Source organism: Podarcis melisellensis (assembly GCF_964234715.1).
Source record: "Podarcis melisellensis genome assembly, chromosome: 11".
Lineage (NCBI taxonomy): Eukaryota > Metazoa > Chordata > Lepidosauria > Squamata > Lacertidae > Podarcis > Podarcis melisellensis.
In genome coordinates, this window is record NC_138543.1 from 11,620,279 (window position 1) to 11,643,697 (window position 23,419).

The following is a 23,419-nucleotide window of genomic DNA, read 5'->3' on the forward strand; positions in this document are numbered from 1 at the left end:
ATCTACTTAAGTCCCACCTGCCCACTCCTACCCTGTTTTTAGCTGCTACTGCCAAAATTGTTTGGTTCTTGGAGTAGGGTTACCAGACATCCCCGTTTCCTGGGGACAGTCCCCGGATTTGCGAATAAGTCCCCAGACAAATTCCATGCCCAGAATGTCCCCGGATTTCATCTAATGTCCCTGGGAAACACAGCACCGGCAGTCTCAGCAGCCTGGAGCAGTTGGCTCTGGCTGGCTTCAGGAGCTGCTGGGAAGTCCCCATATGATGGTGGTGCAGGGGCTCTAAGATGCAGCTTCTGGGCTGCCTCCACCTTCCCCGACCCCAACAACTAAGCTGAGAAGGGAGGCTTCATGCTGCCTATCAGAGCAACCTCCCAACTCCTATTTGCATGCAAGCAGGAGCGGGGTGGGGATCTCTCAGCTGAGAAGGGAGGCTTCACACTGCCTATCAGAGCTTGCGTGCAAGCAGGACAGGGCAGGGATCTCTCAGGCAACGGGAAACCTCCCTTCCCAGCTGAGGGATCCCCGCCCCCTCCTGCTTGCACGCAAGTAGGGATGGGCTTGGGGCTGTTCCGATGGGAAGGGAGGCATTGTGCTACCTGAGCCTCGCCGCCACCACTGCCACTCTCGGCCCTTCTCCGCCTTCCATGCCTGATCCACCATGCATTGCTTCCCCACCACCACCACCGAAAACCAACAGACTCATGGAGAAAGGAGATAGAAGCCTTGGAGGAAGGGGGAACATGGTGGTTGAGGTCAAGGTGGCAGCTGCCCCTCTGCCATCGCCATCGCCATCACCTTATTTATTTATTTATTTATTTATTTATTTATTTATTTATTTAAAGTGTCCCCGGATTCATTGGAAAAAATCTGGTAACCTTACCTTAGAGGCCAGAGAAATTTGCAGCAGGGGGCTGGGCAGATCTGGCCTATGAACTGCAACCCCTAATCAATCACCCACCGATGTGGATGAGATATCAATTCCTCTTAAAGGAGGGAGCGCATTGTGATTGGATCTCTAAGCACACACCCCCCACCTTCTGGTGTGGGCAGGGCTATGCCCTGCTCCAGTCTGGTTGGTTGTTTCACGGTCACTTGGACCCTTGGCTTGGGGGATGACTGCAAAACAATATTTAAGCCCTGTGTGTTGTATGCTGGTTTTCTTTGCCTTCGTGCAGTGGACCCTTTTAATGGGGGTGATAGAGTAGAGTGCAAAATATGGTCTGAAGCTCAACATCAAAAAAACAAAGATCATGGCCACTGGTCCCATCACCTCCTGGCAAATAGAAGGGGAAGAAATGGAGGCAGTGAGAGATTATACTTTCTTGGGCTCCATGATCACTGCAGATGGTGACAGCAGTCACAAAATTAAAAGATGCCTGCTTCTTGGGAGAAAAGCAATGACAAACCTAGACAGCATCTTAAAAAGCAGAGACATCACCTTGCCAACAAAGGTCCGTATAGTAAAAGCTATGGTTTCCCCAGTAGTGATGTATGGAAGTGTGAGCTGGAGCATAAAGAAGGTTGATCGCCAAAGAATTGATGCTTTTGAATTATGGTGCTGGAGGAGATGCTTGAGAGGCCCATGGACAGCAAGAAGATCAAACCTATCCATTCTGAAGGAAATCAGCCCTTAGTGCTCACTGGAAGGACAGATCCTGAAGCTGAGGTTCCAATACTTTGGCCACCTCATGAGAAGAGAAGACTCCCTGGAAAAGACCCTGATGTTGGGAAAGATGGAGGGCACAAGGAGAAGTGGACGACAGAGGACGAGGTGGTTGGACAGCGTTCTCAAAGCTACCAGCATGAGTTTGACCAAACTGTGGAAGGCAGTGGAAGACAGGAGAGCCTGGCGTGCTCTGGTCCATTGGGTCACGAAGAGTCGGACACGACTAATCGACTGAACAACAACAACAAAGCAGACCCCCTGCCCACCCACCCTTTATTTAGGTCCGTCTGGCGTTGCTATGGACTTGTTGGCTGCCTGTTTTGTAATGGGGGCCTGGGAGGAATTTTTCCATCTGGCAAATTGGCAGGACCATTTGGTTTTCGCCTACCACCATAGCAATCGTCACAGCTTTGTAAGGTTTGGCGGTTAGGCATTGGATCAGCAATGGTGGGGAGGCGAGGTGCGGCCATCACCTGTCCCTCCAAGCTCAAGAGTATTCCATTAAAGGAATCTAGGGGTTGGCCTAAGGGGCTAGGGCCATACCAGGACCCCAGGGGGCACTGGGGGGGACCCTCTGGCAGCGCTCGCTCTGGCGGTGTTTCACCCTTTTATCAGATTCCCCGCGATGTGGGTGGGAATCTTATATAGTTTGGATGATTCCAATGCCTAAGCCAATACCACTCACATTCTGTATTCAATAAAGTTGTGGCCTAAATTTTGCCCAGTAATCTAAACTTAAATCCTGTGTCACTGTGTTTCATTTTTGGGGGGTGCTGGGAGGGGGTCTCAAATCGCAACAATATAAAAGAAAGGGACAGCCACCTGACATTGCATAAATTACAACTGCTGGAAGGCCAGCAAACAGAAACAGGACTCAGGAATGTGTCAGGAACTTCTCGGCCACTTTCCCCCCTGCAATTAATCTTAAATATTACCCATATAACCTTTGCTAAGAGTCCCCCGGTCCCTATCACCCACCCAGAAGATGCTGAAATGGCAGTTTAAATGAAGTATAAAAAAGAAAGGTGCTGCAATGTGACCTTAGAAATATTTCATGAACAAAAATGTAATACCCCGTACCCTTGAGATTCTACGCAAAGTCTGGTCAGAGGTATACATTTTGATGATGCGAGCAGCAAAGTAATCTGCATTTAATCCTGGCGCAGAAAATCCCTGAAAATGCTGGTTGACAGCCAGCCCTCTATTAACTATTCTAAAAATAGGCCTGCAAAATTAGAAATTTCTTACTTAGGGAGATTTGAATTCATGGCTGTCTGCATACAATCTGTCTCAGCGTCGCATTGTAATAGTTTTAGCTGGAAAAGAGGAGCCTTCCTTTGAAAACTTGCCAAGATTTATTCATGTTGAACTGATTACTTGTACAGCAATGTGATAACACAAAAATGGCTTCATTAAAAAAAATATCCGGGGTGTTAATTGCACATGAGGGAAAGATATGAATATGTGTGTTTTCAGATATATTCATGTGTGAAAGAAGATCTCTTAATATGCAGTTCCCATATCTGAATTACGTTCTAATGGGTGAGATTTGAGCACCGGAGAATGACAAGCAGTCATAGAGATTTAAGGCTGTAATTTAATCTAATTCTTCAATCTCAGGAGGGTGTGGATGACGAACAAGAGAAAGGCATTAAATTCCTTTAATAGTTAACAGAATGGGCTATGCATTTGCTTTGTAAAGGAAACTGTACTATTAATCTGCCATTTAAGAAATATAAAATCAAGAGCTCTGTGATAAAAAGTCTCAAATCCATATCCACCTTGGATGCTCACTGCAGCTTCTCACCTGTTCCCTAGCTCTGTGGAGGGGAGAAATTTAGTTGCCTTCTTGCCCTCCTTCTACTAAGAGCGTTCTCAGCATATACTGTGAACTTCCTAGGTCACACTGAGCAGTCTCGTTGTGATAGGATTTCCAGAGGCAACCTTAACTTCTGGACATATTGATTTACTAAGCTGAAGTGGAAAGTCCTCTGTAGTCGCTGTAGAATGTTACTTGCCCAAAAATAGAAAGAAGAAGAAGAAGAAGGGATACAAGAACTTATGAAATATGCAGAAATGGCGAAACGTACCGGAAAAATAAGAAATCAACAAACTTTTTATAAAAGAATGGAAATTGTTTACGGAATATCTACAATTAAACTGTAAATAGATAAGAACATTGGCAGGTAATAACCTGCAGTTTTATAATATTTAAAGTAGATGAAAAAATGAGTAACTTAAGTCAATTTGGAATATGCAGAAAATATAAAAAACAAATTTAAGGAACCGCAGAGAGAGGGGGAAGTTTTGGCAATGTCCATATGATGCCATTGACTTCAAAATGCCCGCCCAAATTCCACCTTTTCCTGTTTAATCTGGATTCACCCTTCCAAGCTGGGGATTCAATAAATAATTTTTTAAAAAATATTGCTGCCAATAACTTATTTGCAATATCTCAAATTAAGCCCTCTTCATCTTCAGAGAAGAAAAAGCAATTGCTCTAGATGACCTGTTTATCGAGCATTTGTTCTGATTTAACTGGAAGGAGGGTGGAGTGAGGTATTTATTGTGCATTTATTATGATTTGTTTGCAGAGAGGTCAGAGAGCAAGTGTTATCCAACATTTTCCAGTGCATTTTCCCATCATTTTCCTTATCGCCAAAAGCCTAATCTTCTTAGGGAGTGGGTTTGTTGCATAATACCTCCTGATCAGCTGGAATTCCACAGCTGGAATTTGCTGGTACTGTGTGTGATTGAATTCTACCGCAAAACAGAGAGTGTCTGAAAATACCCATAGACTGTGTTCATTGTCATTACCCATTTACAATTCAATTTTCAGAAGCAAGATGCACATTAAGCTCACAATTTATTTGCCACCTCATTTTAAACGAGCCGAGAATACTTGAACAAAACAGATACTGTCCTTTAGGTTATGAGGTGGGGGGGAAATATTTTGGCCAAAAGCAATTCTTTAAATGAAAACTGGGAGACTCGCTGCAAGCTGCTAAATTTTAGCAAATCAATTCAGACAGACGATAAGAAAAGCAAGGTTGGCGCATTCAAGTTTATATTTGTTCATTTCCTGAGCCATAGATAGTGCTCACTATAATACATCAAACTGCATGGTACAAGTTAATCAGTCTAATAATGCGTGTTATTGCACAAACATATTGTGTTAGTGCATCCATCACTCCTTCTAATAGTGAACTCAGACAGGTTTGCAAGCCCAAAGGTGGCTTCTGTAAGGTTACCAGATTTTTTTCAATGAATCCGGAGACACTTTTCAACTTTCCTACTAAATAGATGGATTTTGTCAGGGGACTGATTTGTAAATACAGGGACTGTCCCCAGGAAATGGGGACGTCTGGAAACTTTAGGCTACTGAGAAACAAGAGTGGGGTTAAACAGCTAGAAGACCAAAAACAGCAAGACTTAATAACACTCAGCATATAAATAAAACCAACAGTTTTTTTAAGTAAACATAAAAAAATAGAATTACATGTCTGAGTAGGCTTGGGACTGTGGAGGTGGGAGAGGAGGGTTAAACTATCCCCTCCATCCACTGTTTTTTCCAATCAAAGTGCTCCCCTAAAGCTGCTATTTGCCCCAGAAGCGGCGGAGGGGACACAAATAGGTGTCATATGTTTTGTTCAATGTGGCAAATAACAGCTGAGGCAGGAGCAGAGGTTATTATTGGAAATTTTGCAGGGGAAAAGGTTAAAACTAAGCAATCTGAATCAGGCCTCCTTTGGACGCTATTAACACTCTCTGAAGTACTAATAAACAATGATTATTCTGTTCCTACATTCAACACATCGGAAGGTGTATATTGTAGGTGCAAGGGTGAAATTGAAGAAATTCAGTATTTAATATTGTTCTTAATACGGGGGGCGCTATGGTCTAAACCACAGAGCCTAGGGCTTGCTGATCAGAAGGTTGGCGGTTCGAATCCCCGCGACTGGGTGAGCTCCCGTTGCTCAGTCCCTGCTCCTGCCCACCTAACAGTTCGAAGGCACATCAAAGTGCAAGTAGATAAATAGGTACCGCTCCGGCGGGAAGGTAAACGGCGTTTCCATGCGCTGCTCTGGTTCGACAGATGCGGCTTAGTCATGCTGGCCACATGACCCGGAAGCTGTGTGCGGACAAACACCGGCTCCCTCGTCCAGTAAAGCAAGATGAGAGTGCAACCCCAGAGCCGTCTGCGACTGGACCTAACGGTCAGGGGTACCTTCACCTTTCACAGTATTAAAGTAATATTAATATAGTGTTCAGTACTATAATATCTCATGAAAGAGTGACCAAAGTAAGAAACAAAACGATGAAGATTTTTGTGGCACCTTAAAAGCCTATATATATATATATATACAGTATATAATATGGTGTAACCTTTTGTGGACTGGAGTCCAATTCATCAGATGGAGTGGACTCTGGCTCGTGCAGACTTATGCCATAATAAATTTGTCAGCCTTTAAGGTGCCAAAAGACTGTTGTCATTGCTGCAACAAACTGGCAACGGCTTCCCATCTGGAAATTGTTCTAATGAATCAATACCTCTCTAATGGCCATTTCTCATTATAGACTGTACTTGAATGTGTGCCCTGTCCTGGATTTAAAAAGACAGGGAGGAAGCAAAAGAGATGGGATGGAAAATTCTAAAAACATAAAGCACCATCCGGCAGAAATTTCCCCCCATAAATCCCCATTAAATTGGAAAACGGAATAGCAGTTGTTTATTGTTACGTACTTTACTGTTCAAAAGCCAACAAGAACGTTATGCTTTGGCTGTAAACTCAGAAAAACAGCAACTGACACGGCATTGAAATGTTTTCAGATTAGATTAATTTTTTTGTCTACTGTTCTTTTTGTAATTGTTTATATTAGGGTTTTCGGTACTGTGATACAATGTAAAAACAAACAAACCAAAAACAGATACAGTCATACCTCAGGTTATAAATGCTTTAGGTTGCATTTTTTTGAGTTACAGACCCACCGAAACCCGGAAGTACCGGAACGGGTTACTTCCAGATTTCGGTGGTAGCGCATGCGCAGAAGCACTAAATTGCGCTTTGCACATGCGCATAAGTGCTGAATCACAACCCACGCATGCGCAGATGCGGCGCTGCGGGTTGCGAACGTGCCTCCCGCACGGATCACATTCGCAACCCGAGCGTCCACTGTATAAAGTAAGACAAAAGAAACAAATAAGTACTAGAAAGAGGATTACGTACAAATATAGAGACAATTGACTCGTGTGGAAAATACATATATATCATTGAATAGGAATGAGAGGATGGAAAACGTGAAGAAGGGAGGCAGAAAATCAAGTAAGAATGTCTTATAGCTTAAACTACAATGGTACCTCGGGTTACAAACTTAATTCGTTCTAGAGGTCCGTTCTTAACCCGAAACCATTCTTAACCTGAGGCACGCTTTTGCTAATGGGGCGTCCTGCTGCCGCAGCGTCACCAACGCATGATTTCCATTCTCATCCTGGGGCAAAGTTCGTAACCCAAGGTACTGCTTCCAGGTTAGTGGAGTCTGTAACCCAAAGCATTTGTAACCTGAAGCGTTTGTAACCCAAGGTACCACTGTATATGCTTTTACTCTTCTCCTGTGAGGTCATCTAATTACATCAACTTGCCAGCTGAGTCCCAAAGCTATGAACATCATTCTGCCACTGAAACATCTACGTAGGACCAGTCACAATGGTCTCACCATGGACCCAATACCACAGTTCCTAGTTTTTCATTGGATCTGTTACTGACACCTTGTTCCTGCCCTGATGCAGTTGCACCAACAACCTGCAAACTCTTTAAAACAGGTGCCCAGTAAAGAGGTAACACATTGGCAAAACACTATCAGATTTTGTTGCATGGCATCAGAAGCCATTTCGGCACAGCAAACGTTGATGCAACGATTTCCCCTCTGTTGCTTATCAAGGACATTTAGGGGCAACGCTTGTGGTAAACTGGGCTGGGAGGACAAATGGTACTCTGTAATGGATGAGTTCAATTCCAGAAATGACTTCTTTAAAAAAAAAATCAATCCCCACAGTGCACACATTTTGATTCCCTGCCTCCCCCAGTGCATTAGAGCTTTTTTTTTTTTTTTGGCATTTTGCAATGCTTCTGATCAACCCTTTGTCTGTTTGGTTCTTTTAAATAAATATAGCTTTTAACTAATTGAGTCATTGCTCAGATCGCTGCTCCAGGGCGCACAGTCCGGCGGCTCAAGAGCACAGCCCAGCACTGATGCCACGTCAAATCCGTATCCAGCCCTGGAATCACAGGGCAGCCTTGGACAGGATGAAGCCTTGGAGGAGCGAAGCAAAAACAGGCCCAAGAGAAAAAATGCAAAAAGCAATATGTGTAGTAAAGAATTATTGCTGTAACAGCCAAAGCTAAAGGAAGGGATACCAGAACTGATTTGATTAGCACAGCAGAGAAAGGAAATGGTTTTACTGAACGCTGCAGCAGAAACGGATGTGTTGTTTTTTTATTTAAAAAATGAAAGAAATTCGTACTTAAATATTGTACTTCACCTATCACAAGATAATACCAAGGGGGGGGACCAAGTTCCCATACAGAAACACCAGGATGCATTGTTTTATACGCTGTGCATAGATCCCTCAGAAACCAGGACATATTTTTGAATTCTACTGCGTGGCTATGAGTCAGTGTGTGTTATTTTAGGCTCTCCTTTAAATAGCACAAAAACTGTTTGCAATTAATTGCCTGATCGATGTCTGAGGCGGTAACGTGTAGCACTGCACTTCAAACACTTCTTAAGAATGCACTATAAATAAGTGATAGCAAAACCATAATAGCAACTATTGGACAATGGTTGCGATGTAAAAGAGACGAGGGAAGAGAGATGTAAGCCTGTGCGATATTCATTTGTGCATCAGTTCAAAGTACAGTAGTTCGGATCTCGTGTCCAGGTCACTTAAGGAAGTTGGGGGTAGACTTGGACCAACTGACCTACCTTAAGAGACCTGTAGCAAAAATTAACCAAAGAGACAATCTGCAAAACCATCTGCGTAGAAGTGACATATAAATGGTTTGCAGTAACAACTATTCCTATCCCTCTTTGCAAAGCCTTGAAAAGCCTCTCTAGAGAGTGGGGAAGCCTGAGTCCTATGGAACGAGGTGCAGGGGATATTGGAGATGCTGGAAATTGCCTGAAATAGGTTGGAGGATCACCCAGCTATCATTTCTGTAAATCCTTAGCAAAAGGAACAGCAACAATGATTTGAATCGCATCATCAGTCTATAAATTGCTTTACAAAGAAACAGGTATTGTGTTGTTGTTTTCAGAAAGACACACCTTCAAGCAATTTACAATCTAATCACAAACAGCTAGAGGAAACATTGGGAGTGAATGGAAAGAATTATAGGCGCAATTGTATTAAATTATTCTGCCTGGTCACACACACACAGAGGTTGCTATTTGTTTTTGCAGTAGCAGTTTCCTGCGATGTGGGGTGGACAATTTTCTGCTGAAAAATGTCCAGGGCTAGATTCCCACCCACACCCCACTTAGTAACAACGGATGCCTGCCAGCTGTAAATACACTATTAGGCAAGCTTGGTATTTTTGAAGTTTTTGACCTTGTTTACTAAATACAAGTAAAATAAACATGCCGAACACTCCCTGGTGTTCTCTGCTGTTTCTGATGCAAACTGACCAATTTCCTATGCAAATTTGCCTTATTTCCTAGTAAACCCGCCACGAAACCCACAGGATAGAAACCAGCAGCAAAAGATCAAACAAATATAAGAAACTCACAGCTGTACAAAAAGTTTCAGATCTTAAACAGCAAGGAGGCAAGCCCATAATCACATTTGACTGGATTTAACCGTCCAGGGGTCCTTTACCTTCACCTTTACCTTTGGTGATTATAATTTAAAAGCACACTACCTGCTGGAGATGCTATATCTTGTTACCGTCACCACTGATAGCCTTTCTCTCCATGAATCTGTCTAATCCCTATTTTAAAGCGTACCAAGTTACTTTAATGCCCATTCCCCAAGTTTGGAGAGATCCCTTTTGTTATGTTTTAACTACCTTGAATAGTTTGGCATCACGAGTCCTCTGCAACCTTGGCCACCTCGCTTTTTAAAAATTGGAACTACATTTATCAGTTTCCTGTCCTCAGGCACAGAGATCAATCTTAGAGACAAGCTACATTTTTGTTGTTGTTAGAAGATGAGCAAGATATGTATGGATCCAGTGATTTGTTAAATTTAAGTTTCTCAATAAGGCATATTCCTTCATCTCTTATTACCAGTATTTGTCTCAGTTCTTCAAGCTTCTTCCTGAAAATATCAGTTATCTGCCCTGTCTTCTTCTGTAGCAAAGAAAGACACAAAGAATACATTCAGATTCTCTGCAATCTCCTTATTCTCCTTTATCACAGCTTTAACTCACTTGTTGTCCAATGGTTCACCTGCCTACCTAGACACTTCCCTACTCAATTACATTAGGCAAGAAACAGCGTTCCGAATGCATTATAAACATACAACACCAGATGCTGCTGGAGAGCAAAAAGAATCTAAGCAATTTTCCATAGCGTTTTTTTCTTTCATTATACAGTGGTGCCCCGCAAGACGAATGCCTCGCAAGACGAAAAACCCGCTAGACGAAAGGGTTTTCCGTTTTTCAATGCGCTTCGCAAGACGAATTTCCCTATGGGCTTGCTTCGCAAGACGAAAACGTCTTGCGAGTTGCGATTTTTTTCACTCCCCCCCTTTTTCTAAGCCGCTAATAGCCTTTTAGCCACTAAGCCGCTAATAGCCTTTTAGCCGCTAAGCCACTAAGCCTTTAATAGCCGCTAAGCCGCTAAACCGCTAATAGCGCTAAGCCGCTAATAGGGTTGCTTTGCAAGACAAAAAAACCGCTAGACGAAGAGACTCACGGAACGGATTATTTTCGTCTTGCGAGGCACCACTGTAGTGATTTAATTTCTGGTGTATCCTGTGTGTAGATCCATCCCTCATGTATTTATTCATTTATCTGTTTTTTAAAAAATGTTGGTCTTCATGTTTTAAGCAATATGTTCCTCAAATTCTCTCCTCCATCCCTTATTGTCTGCTTGGGCCAATTTCCCCAAAGTTTGTGTTTGTGATCTAGTTGAGATTCCTGCATTGCAGGGGGGTGGACTAGATGGCCCTTGGGGTTCCTTCCACCTCTTCAATTCTATGATTCTATGATTTGGGCAAGACATTGATTTTCTGAAGGAAGCCTCCATTCCCGTAATAGCTTCCTTGACTCTGCTGGTGTCCTCTTGGACTGCAGAGCAGGGCTGGGGAGAAATTCAACTCAGTTCATACCTAAAAATGAATCTACCTAATTCCTGCTTTCTGAAACAAGACATAAATTGAAAAACAGTTAATAAACAATAAATTGAAAGTCACACTTCCTTTCATGTTGCAGTATACTTCTCCAGTCAAGTAATGTATATAAAAGTGCTTATACTAATGTAAGGTGTGCATAAAAATGCACATAGTCCTGAAAACAGCATACAAAAAGGCATTACAAAGAAGGGAAATTTACTTTGCAAAAATCTGTACGTTAGGGAAAAATTGCACTAAAATCCCAATGAATTTTTATGTGGAGATATATATATATATACACCCGAGGACACCAAAACCTGCATATATATATATATATATATATATATATATATATATATGCTTTCGTAGATTTTCACGGGTACAGGAATGCAGGTTTTGGTGTCCTCGGGTGTCTTCCCGTGTAAAAGTTGGGGTGTCTAGGCGACGTTTCGACGAGGTCTCACTCGTCATCTTCAGGCTGGTGCTTTCGGCTTCTTGTTACTGGAACAGAGCAGGATCTCAGTGTTTGAGTTCCTATAAATACTGTTGAGGGGGTGTGGTGTATAGCCTCCAATGTTCTGGGCAGAGAGGAAGTTCCCAGGCTAGTGTGCCTTTTCTTCTCTCGCCCCTATACACGAAGCCAAGCCAGAGCACAACTAAGTGCAGTACAGCCATCTTCTCAGAAAAACTCTTCACAAAGTTCAAGAGGTCAAGACACAAAGACTTTAGCAACTAATCCACACCTAATGACCCACCTAAGTGGTACTCAGGATATCACTCAAGAAATCACTCAAGATATCCCTCAAGTAATTAAGGAACAAAAGAAGAAAAGGCACACTAGCCTGGGAACTTCCTCTCTGCCCAGAACATTGGAGGCTATACACCACACCCCCTCAACAGTATTTATAGGAACTCAAACACTGAGATCCTGCTCTGTTCCAGTAACAAGAAGCCGAAAGCACCAGCCTGAAGATGACGAGTGAGACCTCGTCAAAACGTCGCCTAGACACCCCAACTTTTACACGGGAAGACACCCGAGGACACCAAAACCTGCATATATATATATATATATATATATATATACACACAAACTGATATGGAAATGTGGAGAAGTGAATTTCAGATCTAAGAAACCGAAAGAAACTCAAATAGACTGATTCAATCATCCCTCCTGGAGAGCACAGTTCCTAATCTGCACAGGTACACATTCAACGTGAGCTTTTATTATGATGATTTTGAATAACCCCATCCCCAATACTTTATGGAGAGCATTGGTTTAAAGAGGTTTAAAAACTCTCTCAATGCAAATCTTTAAAAATGTACCGTAATATAAACACCGGCAACTGGGAAACACTGGCCTACAAGCGCTCCTGTTGGAGAACAGCCTTTACCAAAGGTGTCATGGACTTTAAACTCAGGACAAGAAATGTGCTAAGAGGAAGGCACGCTTGGCAAACCCTCACCATGACCAACTCCCTCCTGGAAACCAACGTCCCCACTGTGGAAGGACATGTGGATCCAGAATTGACCTCCACAGTCACTTATGGACTTACTGTTAAGACCATGTTCATGGAAGACAATCTAACTTGGCCACAAGTGATCGCCAAAGAAGAAGAAGACTTTATGTGGCCCTCTGGCCATTCTTTTCAGCTTCCATTTTACCAATCCCTTCATTGTGAGGAAGCTGCCACTTTTGAAGTCAAACGCAAATTCCTTAGAAATTGTCCACTTACATCTATAGTGAATTTAGTAGCACAGTGACCATGGGTGGTTCAACAATATCTACATCTCACAATACAGAGGATTAAGTCCATGTTCATGTCCAACAACTTTTATGGTGAGCCAAGACTATCTTCCCCAACCGACTGTGAGAAGATGCAAGTCAAAGAAAATTTATAAATAGTCACTGGTAGTGATAGGAAAATCTGTTACGTTTGGTTCTTCTCAGTTTCTCATTTTTCCAATCTTAACTTCAGATCTTCACATTTCCATAACAGTTTGTGATTTCTTTTTTTTTAAAAAAAAAAGTCTTCATGAAAATTCATCAGCATTTTAGTGTGAATTTCTCCTAAATGCTGTTTTGCTTGCAACCTAAAATGTGTCCATTTAAATGGATAATTATTTGGCCTCTGTTTTGTGCAACGGTTCTGTCATTGCTAATGTGCGTAACATTACCCACAGAGAACATTTCTAGTGATGCTCAGTAGGGTTAACATACATGTTTAGCATCCGATTAACATATTCATGCCACTTTAAAAAAAATATGTGTCATAATCAGAGATAGTGGTAATGAGAGATACTCTGCTTCAGTTCAAACTCAGCCCGGATGCTAATTTCTAACAATTATCATTGCAAACCAGGTATTGTAATTTTTCTACATCTTCTCCAGTATGGTTCATAATATATGCTAATATGCATCTCTCTCCTTTGAATTTGCCTTCAACATGATACCGTGCATCAGAAGTGGAATAATGTCTCAACAATGTGTCAGGCTTTTTAAAACCTTGGTTCTTAATAATTATAAATTCCAGCTTCAGGCTGCAAGCCTATGTAGTTATGCGATTATTTATTTTGTCTGTTGACTGATTGATGTAGGGCTTTTTTTTATCCCACTTTTCTTTAATTAAAACACAAACATCTAAGAAGACACACCAGGACCACTGAAATCAGCAAGATTTCACTTAACTGTGTAGTGATCTGCAGGTAACTTGTTTTAAAATATCTCTAATCATTTACACTAAAAGAAAGAGCTAAAGCAGGAAGTTATACACACACACACACACACAGTGCTTTTTTCTAAAAAAAATGTTTAGGGGTACTCTCATTTTGACTCAAGAAAATCACCCTTTTATAGTTCAAATTGGGGAAAATAAATACAGTAAATGGACAAAAGTACACAGATTTACAAAATGTTTAGGGGTATGTGTACCCCTGCGTACCCCACAGAAAAAAGCATTGTGTGTGTGTGTGTGTGTGTGTGTGTGCACGCATGCGAGCACACACACACACATACACACACACACACATAGATAGATAAGATGCCAAGCTAATTTTTATCCATTTTTCATTTAAAAGAAAGATTTGTCTCATACAATATGTGTGATTAGAAAAGTCTTAACTGCAGCTCAGGTCCAGTCACAGGGAACCTCACACATAACAACTGGTAGCAAACCCCCATTTTCATTATAAAGCACATCCAACTTGTATAATCTGGTCTGCACGAGCACCGGGATGTGGGTGTATGTTCAAATGAGCATTTTCATTTTCATTGACTAGGTGCCTAAAAGGTTGATTCCACAAGTGGATTTCTCTTGTTCCATTTTCCCCGTTTGTCTGTGCAGACCCAGAAACATCCCCCCTAAATAAATTCACACTTGACTCAAATTTTGGTTTTGGTTTTTGGCAGAATTTAGGCCACAACTTTATTGATTACAGAAAGTGACTGGTTGCATAGGCTCTGGTTCGACTAGCTCCCTGCCTTGCAGGTAGTGCTGACCCAGGGTTCCAGCATAGGTCAGTCAAGGGTGAACATCTGGATAAGCGGAAAGCCAGGAACAGGCTATCTCTGCCACCCAAATGCCCCCCTGGACTCAGGCACGGGCACAACCCCCTCACAGTGGTTGACCAAACCATCGAGTCTCTGGATTCCTTTAATGGAATACCCTTCACATAGGGATGGCGAGAGCGTTCTCCCATCCCTATCACCTGCACCAGAACCTATCCGCAACCTTACAAGTTGTGAGGATTTGCTACACGGCAGGCAAAACCCAAATGGCAACATCCATCAGCCAAGTGGGGGAAATTCCTGCCATGCCCCTGTCCCAATGACAGATGACACACAACGGCATAGCAAGGTCAAGCGCAAAGCCCTAAAAATTGGGAGAGGTGGGCAGGTGGTCCAAATGAACATGCCGAAAGAGGAAGCTCCAGGTCACGTGCATGGGTATAAATAGGTCCTTCGATCCATTTGGACTGCGTCCCATTGGCCAGATTGCACCCAGCAACAAGGGACCTACCAATCAGGTGTTGTGGCTGTCCAAATGCACCCACCCACAATGCAGGGTGTCGGTTTCCAGGTCTCACTGCAATACGTATCTTCTTCAAGGGAGGACCCGATATACACCATATGAACTAGCCTCTTGCATTGCACGGTGAATTTTGAAGGTCTGCTCAGAAAATTCTTGAATTGCTTTGGTTCCTCTTACCACTGAATTGTCGGGAACTAGTGTGTCGAACTACACATTTATCAAAAAATGGTCCATTTTGCTCTGTATTGTTAGCGCTGACTTTGATACTGTTAGCAGACACTGGAAATGAATCAGTAGATATTGGAAACGAAGGAAGATTTTTCCCAAGAAATTAGAAAGCCAACGGTGTAAAAGCTCTTATCATTTCACGGAATCAAAGGCTTGAAGGAGAACTAGAAGGGTTACAAGGTTCAGCTTCCCCTTTTTATTTGTTCTATACCTGGAACATCTGCACATCACATTTTCCCTTTACCAAATAACATTCTTTCACAGAACATAAATGTGAACTACTGAGATTGTCCAAGGCCTATTTCCTCCCATTTGCCACCCTTTAAACCCCAGCCTCCAGTCTCCACCCCCCAAAGAACCATACACACAATATTCAGCAACAATGCCAAGACTCCTGTAATCACCATTTCTTAGAATTTCTATCAATTTTCTATTTCATTGGTGGAATTTACTTCGCAGACCAACTGAAGTCAAGCTATCTATGACTCCTAACAGTTAATGCCAAAGAAACAATGCTGTTTCAGCCAACAACATATTATTGTTACCTTGTTACCACACTGGTATGAATACATCTATCCCTGAAAATGGGGGAATGACATTTGTATTTTTAAGCTTTCCACTTTAAATTGTTTTACAAGGAACATAAAGCTCTCATACATCACCATCCAAAATCAAATACTAAACAGTATAACTATCTGTCAAAATGTTTTAAAAGCCAGGGGAATATGACCAAAGCGACTAAAAACTTTTAGAGAATGACCACATTTTTAATCTACTATGATTATGTCTATAAATAAAGCATGGCGGACGAGACGGGCGAGGAATTATGAAAGCGTAGTTGATTAGGACGGAACCTCGAGTTGAATTCTCACCATTTCTATTGTTGATAAGAGTTTGCCATCTATTTGGCAAAATTCATATCTTTCTGAAAGGAGCCACCAAAAGTACTTGTAGTTTTTATGTACCTGTACAATTATAGCTGTGTTGATAGTTAATAATGAACTGCCCTTTCAGTGTACCCTGCCTATGTGCCGGTTTTGAAAATTTGATTGGACGTAATCTCTAAAATACAAAAATGTTTTTAAGGTAAGAACTTGTATTCTCATGCGAGTGAATGCTGCACTTATAGATGAAGAGTCAGATATAATTAAGAGAAGGTATAACCTAAGAAGAACGGCTTTCGTTAGGTGCTTTATGATCAAAATGAGCAATACAAAGATTTTGTCCATCCATGGCGTCATGCCTATTAGCTGGTATTTTTTTATATATCTGTCATCATGACATGACTTACATTTAACAGTTTATATATCACTGGAATCGGTGTTGTGATGTATTTATATTTCTTGCTTTCTTCTTAGTTCTCAAGTGATCCTATAATAATCCCTAAGCCCTTGTGTTCACATCGTCTGTCTATCGACAGTGGCCTGGTCCTCATCACCCTTTTTGAGGTGCTATAAGTGCTATAAGCTATGCATGCTTAGAACCGACACTAACCACAGCTGGGGGAGAACCATCCTCTCAAAGGTACTATTACCAGGGTTTGTTTTCTCAGCCAAAGCTCACAGGAGCTCAGTTCTGGCACCTCTTAGGTGAATGCCATTGCCATTCTAAGAAGGAAGAAGTTCATGGTGAGCTCTGGCACCTCTTTTTCTAGAAAATGACTACTACCGCACTGGCTACTACCACTAGCAATAGTATCTTGCCAACCATAAAGCACAATATTGCACAAGTCTCTGGAATCAGGTGGATTTTGTGGGCAACAAAATACTTATGAGATATGACAGAGAACAGCTAGTCTGAGGTACAGTGTCAAATTACATGCCGCCCTCATTGTCAAATAGCACACAGTATGTTCTGAAAGGTAGCGATGAAGATCTTATTTTACCTCATGTGCTGTGGTCATTTTAATATGGAAGAGGGGAACATCGCCCTTTTTGGAGATGCTTCTTAATGAACCCACTTGTTGTAATTACCATCGTCAAACAATCCCCACACCTCTCATGTCCGCCAAAAGCACGCAGTCAAGACAGATATTTAACAAGATATTTAATACAAAATTACAACCAGTGGGACTAAGGTTAAAGGTTTGCACATTATAGCACTACTTGGAATACTGTCGCTTTCCCCTTTGAAATCAACAGAGCTATCATGAATGTCTCTCTCTCTCTCTCTCTCTCTCTCTCTCTCTGTCTGTCTCTCTCTCTCTCCATATCTATAAAATTTTTGCTTAGTCCTTTAGGATACAACAAATTAATGTTGCTGAAAATCAGTACAGTTACACAGCAAATAATTTATTGTTTGACAGAGTGACTTTTCAACCAGGTAACAGAGCACACATTGAAATCTCTAGTTGCTACAAAGTAAGCCATCAGTCTCACCATAATGCCTTACATTCTACCTGGTTAGAGTACACTTTTAAGAACACTGAAATATGTCTCAGCCATATTGGCCTAGAAATACCCTGGGATTTTTGCTCTGCACCTAAACTATCAGCGTGCTGAAAAGAAATACTGTTAAAAGTGGCTGAAAGGCTGTTATGTAAAACAAGACTGCATTTTATCTGCACCAATTGGAAAAAGAATATTCAGGTTTGCAAAATATGACAAATACTGCAAGCTGTGGCTTTTTCTCCACCAAAAACCCCAAACCACACACATACACTTGCAAATGAAACAGACACACACACACACTGAAGATATTCCATGCTTGAAATACGGCAAAGCATAAGCACAGGTTCAATATGCATAAACTCTTGCTTCTTCTATTAAACCCGACATATGAGAAATCATTATGCACAATAAATTTGCCCTATTCTGGGGGAGAGGAAAACCGAAGACTTTTGCTTTAGAAATATTCCTTTCCCACTGTTTTAAATCATGTTAACTGCCAACGAGTCAGCATGCACGCTTCCTTAATTAAAACAAATTAACGTGGGTTTCTGACAACGTCCTTCTGCTTTTAACAATCTTTGCGGTGCTTCCAGAAATGAAATGTGCCAAGAGAAAACCTTCCAGCCTGCCTACCTGGCTGCTGAAATAAGAAAAAGATTCCCCACCACCACCACCCTCCAATTGATTAAAACAATAGAATGGAAAATAAAACAGACCCACCTTCACAATGTACGTCACTCCAGGTCCCAGGATCTTCTCGTTCGAATGCAGCCACCCTTGGGAGACTTTGCTGGCAACGTTGCTCCCTTGATTCCAGTCTTCGCCTCCCAGGTTCATTTCCTCTGACCATGTTTTTTTCCCTGTGTTCATCTTGCTCTTGTCCTGCTGAGAAGACGGAGTGGCAGAGGCAAGGTTACATGTGTTGTCTGAAGCCTCTGCTGCCGAGCTCCCCTGCAACTTGGAGGCAGCAAGCTCCTTCACTGCAGATGAGAGGTTCTTGATGCCTGAAAGGCTGCCTGAATGGGAGAGTTTCAGGTGGGACACTTTGTGCATGAGAGTGCAAATGGCGGTGGGTCCATCTTGGTCCTTCTGGAGAACCTCAGGAGAGACCAGGTACGGCGACGGTGTTGACGTTGGACCAATTGATGAGACCTTGCTGTTCATGGACAAGTTATGGATAAGATCGTCAACCGATGTCACCGAATCATTCCTGAAGCGGTTATATTTGGTTCGTTGAAGCATTCCCTTCTATCACGAACCTTGCATATGTTCTGACAAACCAGGGAACTCCTGTGCTAACATAGCAAGTGATCCAGAATATCAGCGATGGCTAGTGAACATTTGGCAATGGGGCAAGATAATAATTTTTTTTAAGTTGCTAAGATTTTTTTCCAAGGGATTTTTGCTTAAGGTTCCATGGTCAAGCTGGGTGCAGCGATAGTTTTCTGTGCAAGAGAACGATCCCAGTCCTGCTCAGAGCTGCCAAGTCTCTCACAGCAGAAGCATGACTCACACAAATGAGAAGGACCCTTTTCAACAAAAGGCTCAGTGAACGCTGCAAATCACTTCCTGTAGGGGGAAAAATCCACCCACTTACAGCACACTACCACCAATCAATTCTCAAATTTCCTTTTCCTCTCTTAAACAGATTCTCCCCCATCTTTCCTTCCTACCCCATTTCTGCAACCAGAGGTGAGTGCCTGCAATAGTTCCAAGTATAACTGCGTTAACCTCCCCACCACCACCCGAACTACTTTTTCATTTTAATTTCCCCCCCTTCTGTCCTGTTCTGATGACTTTATACAGCGTGCCTTAGTTAGGCAGGAATAAAGTAACAATTTCATGAACGACGTTCAGGCAAACCCACCAGCATACAAATACCTGGAAAGGCTTCCATAATACACAGGAGGATTTCAAATTCTGTGTGGGTTGAGAAATTTATATGGTAAATAATCTAGCCTTTTCCTTTCAGGTAAGCATTAAAACTGTGCTGCTCTTTACCATAATTGCCACATTACAGTTTTTCTTTAAAAACTATGATGCCATTATCCTTTTGCTTTTTTCATTTCCAAGAGGAAAAATGATCTTCGGGAGGGTTTTTAATGCAGCATTACACTGAAAACTTTTGGCTGGGCAAAAAATGCACCCACCCGTGTGTGTGTGGGGGTGGAGGGTGAGTGTGGCAGTGGCAAGAGGCTTCTGAAACAAGGTTGCTTTTTCTCTCACAATTTAATGCAAAGGAGATCTTAACTTTACCTCTCGATACTAAATTTAAATCTTGAAAGCTAAGAAATACGAGAGGATTATTCAAGAGTACTTAAGGCAATGAGCTGATGCCTCGCTTTCAAAAATGAACATGAATACAAAAGGAAATGCTCCAATGCAGTCATAAAACACACTTACTTGAAAAGATGCTCAACTCGCACACCAAATCCCCTGATTTGTTGCAGGCATGCAAAATTTAACATTAGTCTGACAACCCAATATTAACCGTACACTGAAGGACTGAGGTTTGTTTAAGCAGTGTATGGATTTCAGCTACTTATGCTGCAAGGAAACAGATTCAGAATGGCACCGCAACTTTTTGAAAAGCAAATAAATAAAACTGCAACATGCAAGTCAACAAATTTCCCAGAGGGTAGCCCACACTCCTTTTTCGTACTAAAGGCTTAAGTACGGAAAATGCATCAACGCAGTAGCATGCTTCACTGCACATATTTTATGAGAAGAATTCATGACACAGAAATGAAGGCATCACCTCTGATCCCAGTAGCGATGAATGAAAATGTCCTATTCATTGTAAAAGCAGGTTTCTAGTGATCTGCAGAGTAGCTTTTCAGCACACTGCAAACCTGCTACAACATCCAAACTGCATTCAATCGACCCCCCCACTCCGCCCCAGCTTCCTCCTGCTACCCTAGCAACAGCAAATATACATCGTATAGATCATTTCTGGTCTTGTGTTCAGCAACAAGCCGGAATCTCTGTCATTCAGAAATGATTCCCTTCATTGGAAGTAGATTTAAAAAAAAAAAAAACCTGGAAAATGTGAATGGAATTCTCTGTATATCTGAATGAAAGAGCTGGCTAGCATAGCAGCATTTCTGTGAATGAAGCCCGGCCTTGCAGCCTCTGCCAGGCAATCCCTTGGATGCTAAGTATCTCAGCCAATAAGAAACAGTCTGGATGACTCATTCAACAAAGACTCTCTAAATAGTGGAATCTTCCATTTCACACACAGGTAGAATTTATATATACATATGCACCAACTTCAAAAGATATAAACATGACCTTCAAATCAAAAATACACACTTGTTTACAGAAGGTATTTCAAGCGATTTTTATTTTGTTTTATTTTTTACAATGTGTATTTGAACTGTTTGGGTGGTGATGTGTTTCACCCCTTAAATAGTCATTCAGTTGGTTTAGGCATCCTGAGGATAGGAACGTGATCATACATACTTAGATGCCTACGAATTCACATCGCCAGGTACACTGGGCAAAATTCGGTCATGGGCCAGCTCCCTTGTAAAGAGAAGCTAGAATGTTTGGTACTTTTCGGTTTAGGGACAAAAGGTGGTTAAGGACAAAAGTGAGGTTAATAAAAGGATGCTTGGTGTTGAGATAATGGATAGAGAGAAGTTATTCTCCCTCTCTCATAATATTATAACCTGGGTCATTCAGTCAAAATGACTGGTCCAAGAGTTGAGGCAGATAAATGGAAATATTCTACATGGTTCATTGTTAATTTATGGCATTCAATGTTTTGAAGGCAAGTACAGTGGAAGGCAAGTACAGGGGAACCTGGGACGCGGGTGGCGCTGTGGGTTAAACCACAGAGCCTAGGACTTGCTGATCAGAAGGTTGGCGGTTCGAATCCGAGAGACGGGGTGAGCTTCCGTTGCTCGGTCCCTGCTCCTGCCAACCTAGCAGTTCGAAAGGATGTCAAAGTGCATGTAGATAAATAGGTACCACTCTGGCGGGAAGGTAAACGCCGTTTCCGTGCACTGCTCTGGTTCGCCAGAAGCGGCTTAGTCATGCTGGCCACATGACCCAGAAGCTGTACGCCGGCTCCCTCGGCCAATAAAGCGAGATGAGCGCCACAACCCCAGAGTCGGCCACGACTGGACCTAATGGTCAGGGGTCCCTTTACCTTACAGTGGAACCTAGGCTTGCAAATGTGATCCATGTGGGAGGCACATTCACAACCCGCAGCATTCACAACCCGCAGTGCTGCGTCTGAGCACACATGTGACACAATTTGGCGTTTCTGTGCGATTCAGTGCTTCTGCACATGCGCGAGGGCTGAAACCCGGAAGTAACCCGTTCCGGTACTTCCGGGTTTCAGCGTGTCCATAACCTGAAAACACGTAACCTGAAGCATCTGTAGCCCGAGGTACCACTGGAGTTTAGATGGCTTTAAAGTCTGGGATAGCTCACTCGGTAGAGCATGAGACTCTTAATATCAGCGCCATAGGTTTGAGTCCCACGTTGGGCAAAAGATTTCTGCACTGCAGGACATTGGACTAAGTTACCCTCATGGTCCCTTTCCAGCTGTACAATTCTATTATTCTGAAGTGGGATTAGAGACATTTATGGAGAATGTGGAAGAGCGATCTGAAGTTTACAGCATGTTATTCCTTGAAGGAGATCTACAGTGGTACCTCAGGTTACATACGCTTCAGGTTACAGACTCTGCTAACCCAGAAATAGTACCTCAGGTTAAGAACTTTGCTTCAGGATGAGAAAAGAAATCGCATGGCGGCGGCGCAGCAGCAGCGGAAGGCCCCATTACCTAAAGTGGTACTTCAGGTTAAGAACAGTTTCAGGTTAAGAACAGACCTCCAGAACGAATTAAGTTCTTAACCTGAGGTACCACTGTACTTGAAAATGATTTACAGATGGTATTTAACTCTGAGTAGAGTTGCTAAGATGTATAAGGCTGAATCAGATAAGTGCTGGAGATGCGATGAGATGGAGGGTACGTTCTTTCATATCTAGTGGACCTGTAAAAAGGTAAAAGTGTATTGGGAAATAATTTATAATGAATTGGGGGGGGTGTTTAAAAGCACTTAAAAAAAACAACACCAGTCCTTTTCCTTGGGGATAATTCAGATGGAAATTCCCAGGTGTCAAAAAAGGTTACAGTATTTATGTATGCCACTACGGCGGCCTATGTTTTGTTATCCCCAAAATGGAAAATGAGTGACTAAAGAAGAATAGCAACTTAAACTGATGGAATATGCGCAGCTTGCAGACCTAACTTATAGAATAAGAGAACACGAAGAACGTACGTTTAAAGAAGATTGGGAAATGTTTATTGAATATATGGGGGGGGGGGAATTGTGTACACTTGAAACACCTGGCAGCATTAAGATAAATTCAACAGTGTAAATAAGTTTTGATGGATGTAATAATGGAATACTGAATGGTTTAGTTTATAGAAAATATGCAAAATGAACCATGGAAAGAGAAGAAGGAAGTTGCTGATATTTTAAGGCTGTTGAAATGAATACTCTAAATTGTAAAACAGAAAAATTAAAAAATTAATGTAGCCTTGTGATCTGGAAGCAATGTGTGCATAGAGTTTCTTTTCCTGCCTCCTCAAATCATGTTGGAGCCACAAGGTGGAGGGTCTGGTTGGAATTTTTCCATCTAGCAAATTGACACTGGCCATTTGGTTTTCGCCTACCATGTAGCAATCGTCGCAACTTTGTAAGGTTTGGCGGTTAGGCATTGGTATGACTCTGTTTGGGGGGGGAGGTGTGGC

At 42.1% G+C, this 23,419-nt stretch overlaps 1 protein-coding gene across 3 annotated transcripts in view; it reads right to left on the reverse strand.

Annotated features, from left to right (window-relative positions):
• Positions 1-20,539, reverse strand: part of SHC3 (SHC adaptor protein 3) — a 50,063-nt gene extending 29,524 nt beyond the window's left edge. The window contains exons 1-2 of one of the 3 annotated variants that reach the window (XM_081930600.1): positions 20,408-20,539; positions 18,370-19,218 (exon numbers count right to left, since the gene is read on the reverse strand). In XM_081930600.1, coding sequence (XP_081786726.1) covers positions 18,370-18,891 — 522 coding nt within the window. In that variant the 5' untranslated portion in view covers positions 18,892-19,218; positions 20,408-20,539. Of the gene's footprint in view, positions 1-18,369; positions 20,362-20,407 lie in introns of those variants that run through there. The other 2 variants (XM_081930601.1, XM_081930599.1) reach the window with 2 other exon arrangements.
• Between the last annotated feature and the right edge of the window lie 2,880 nt (positions 20,540-23,419).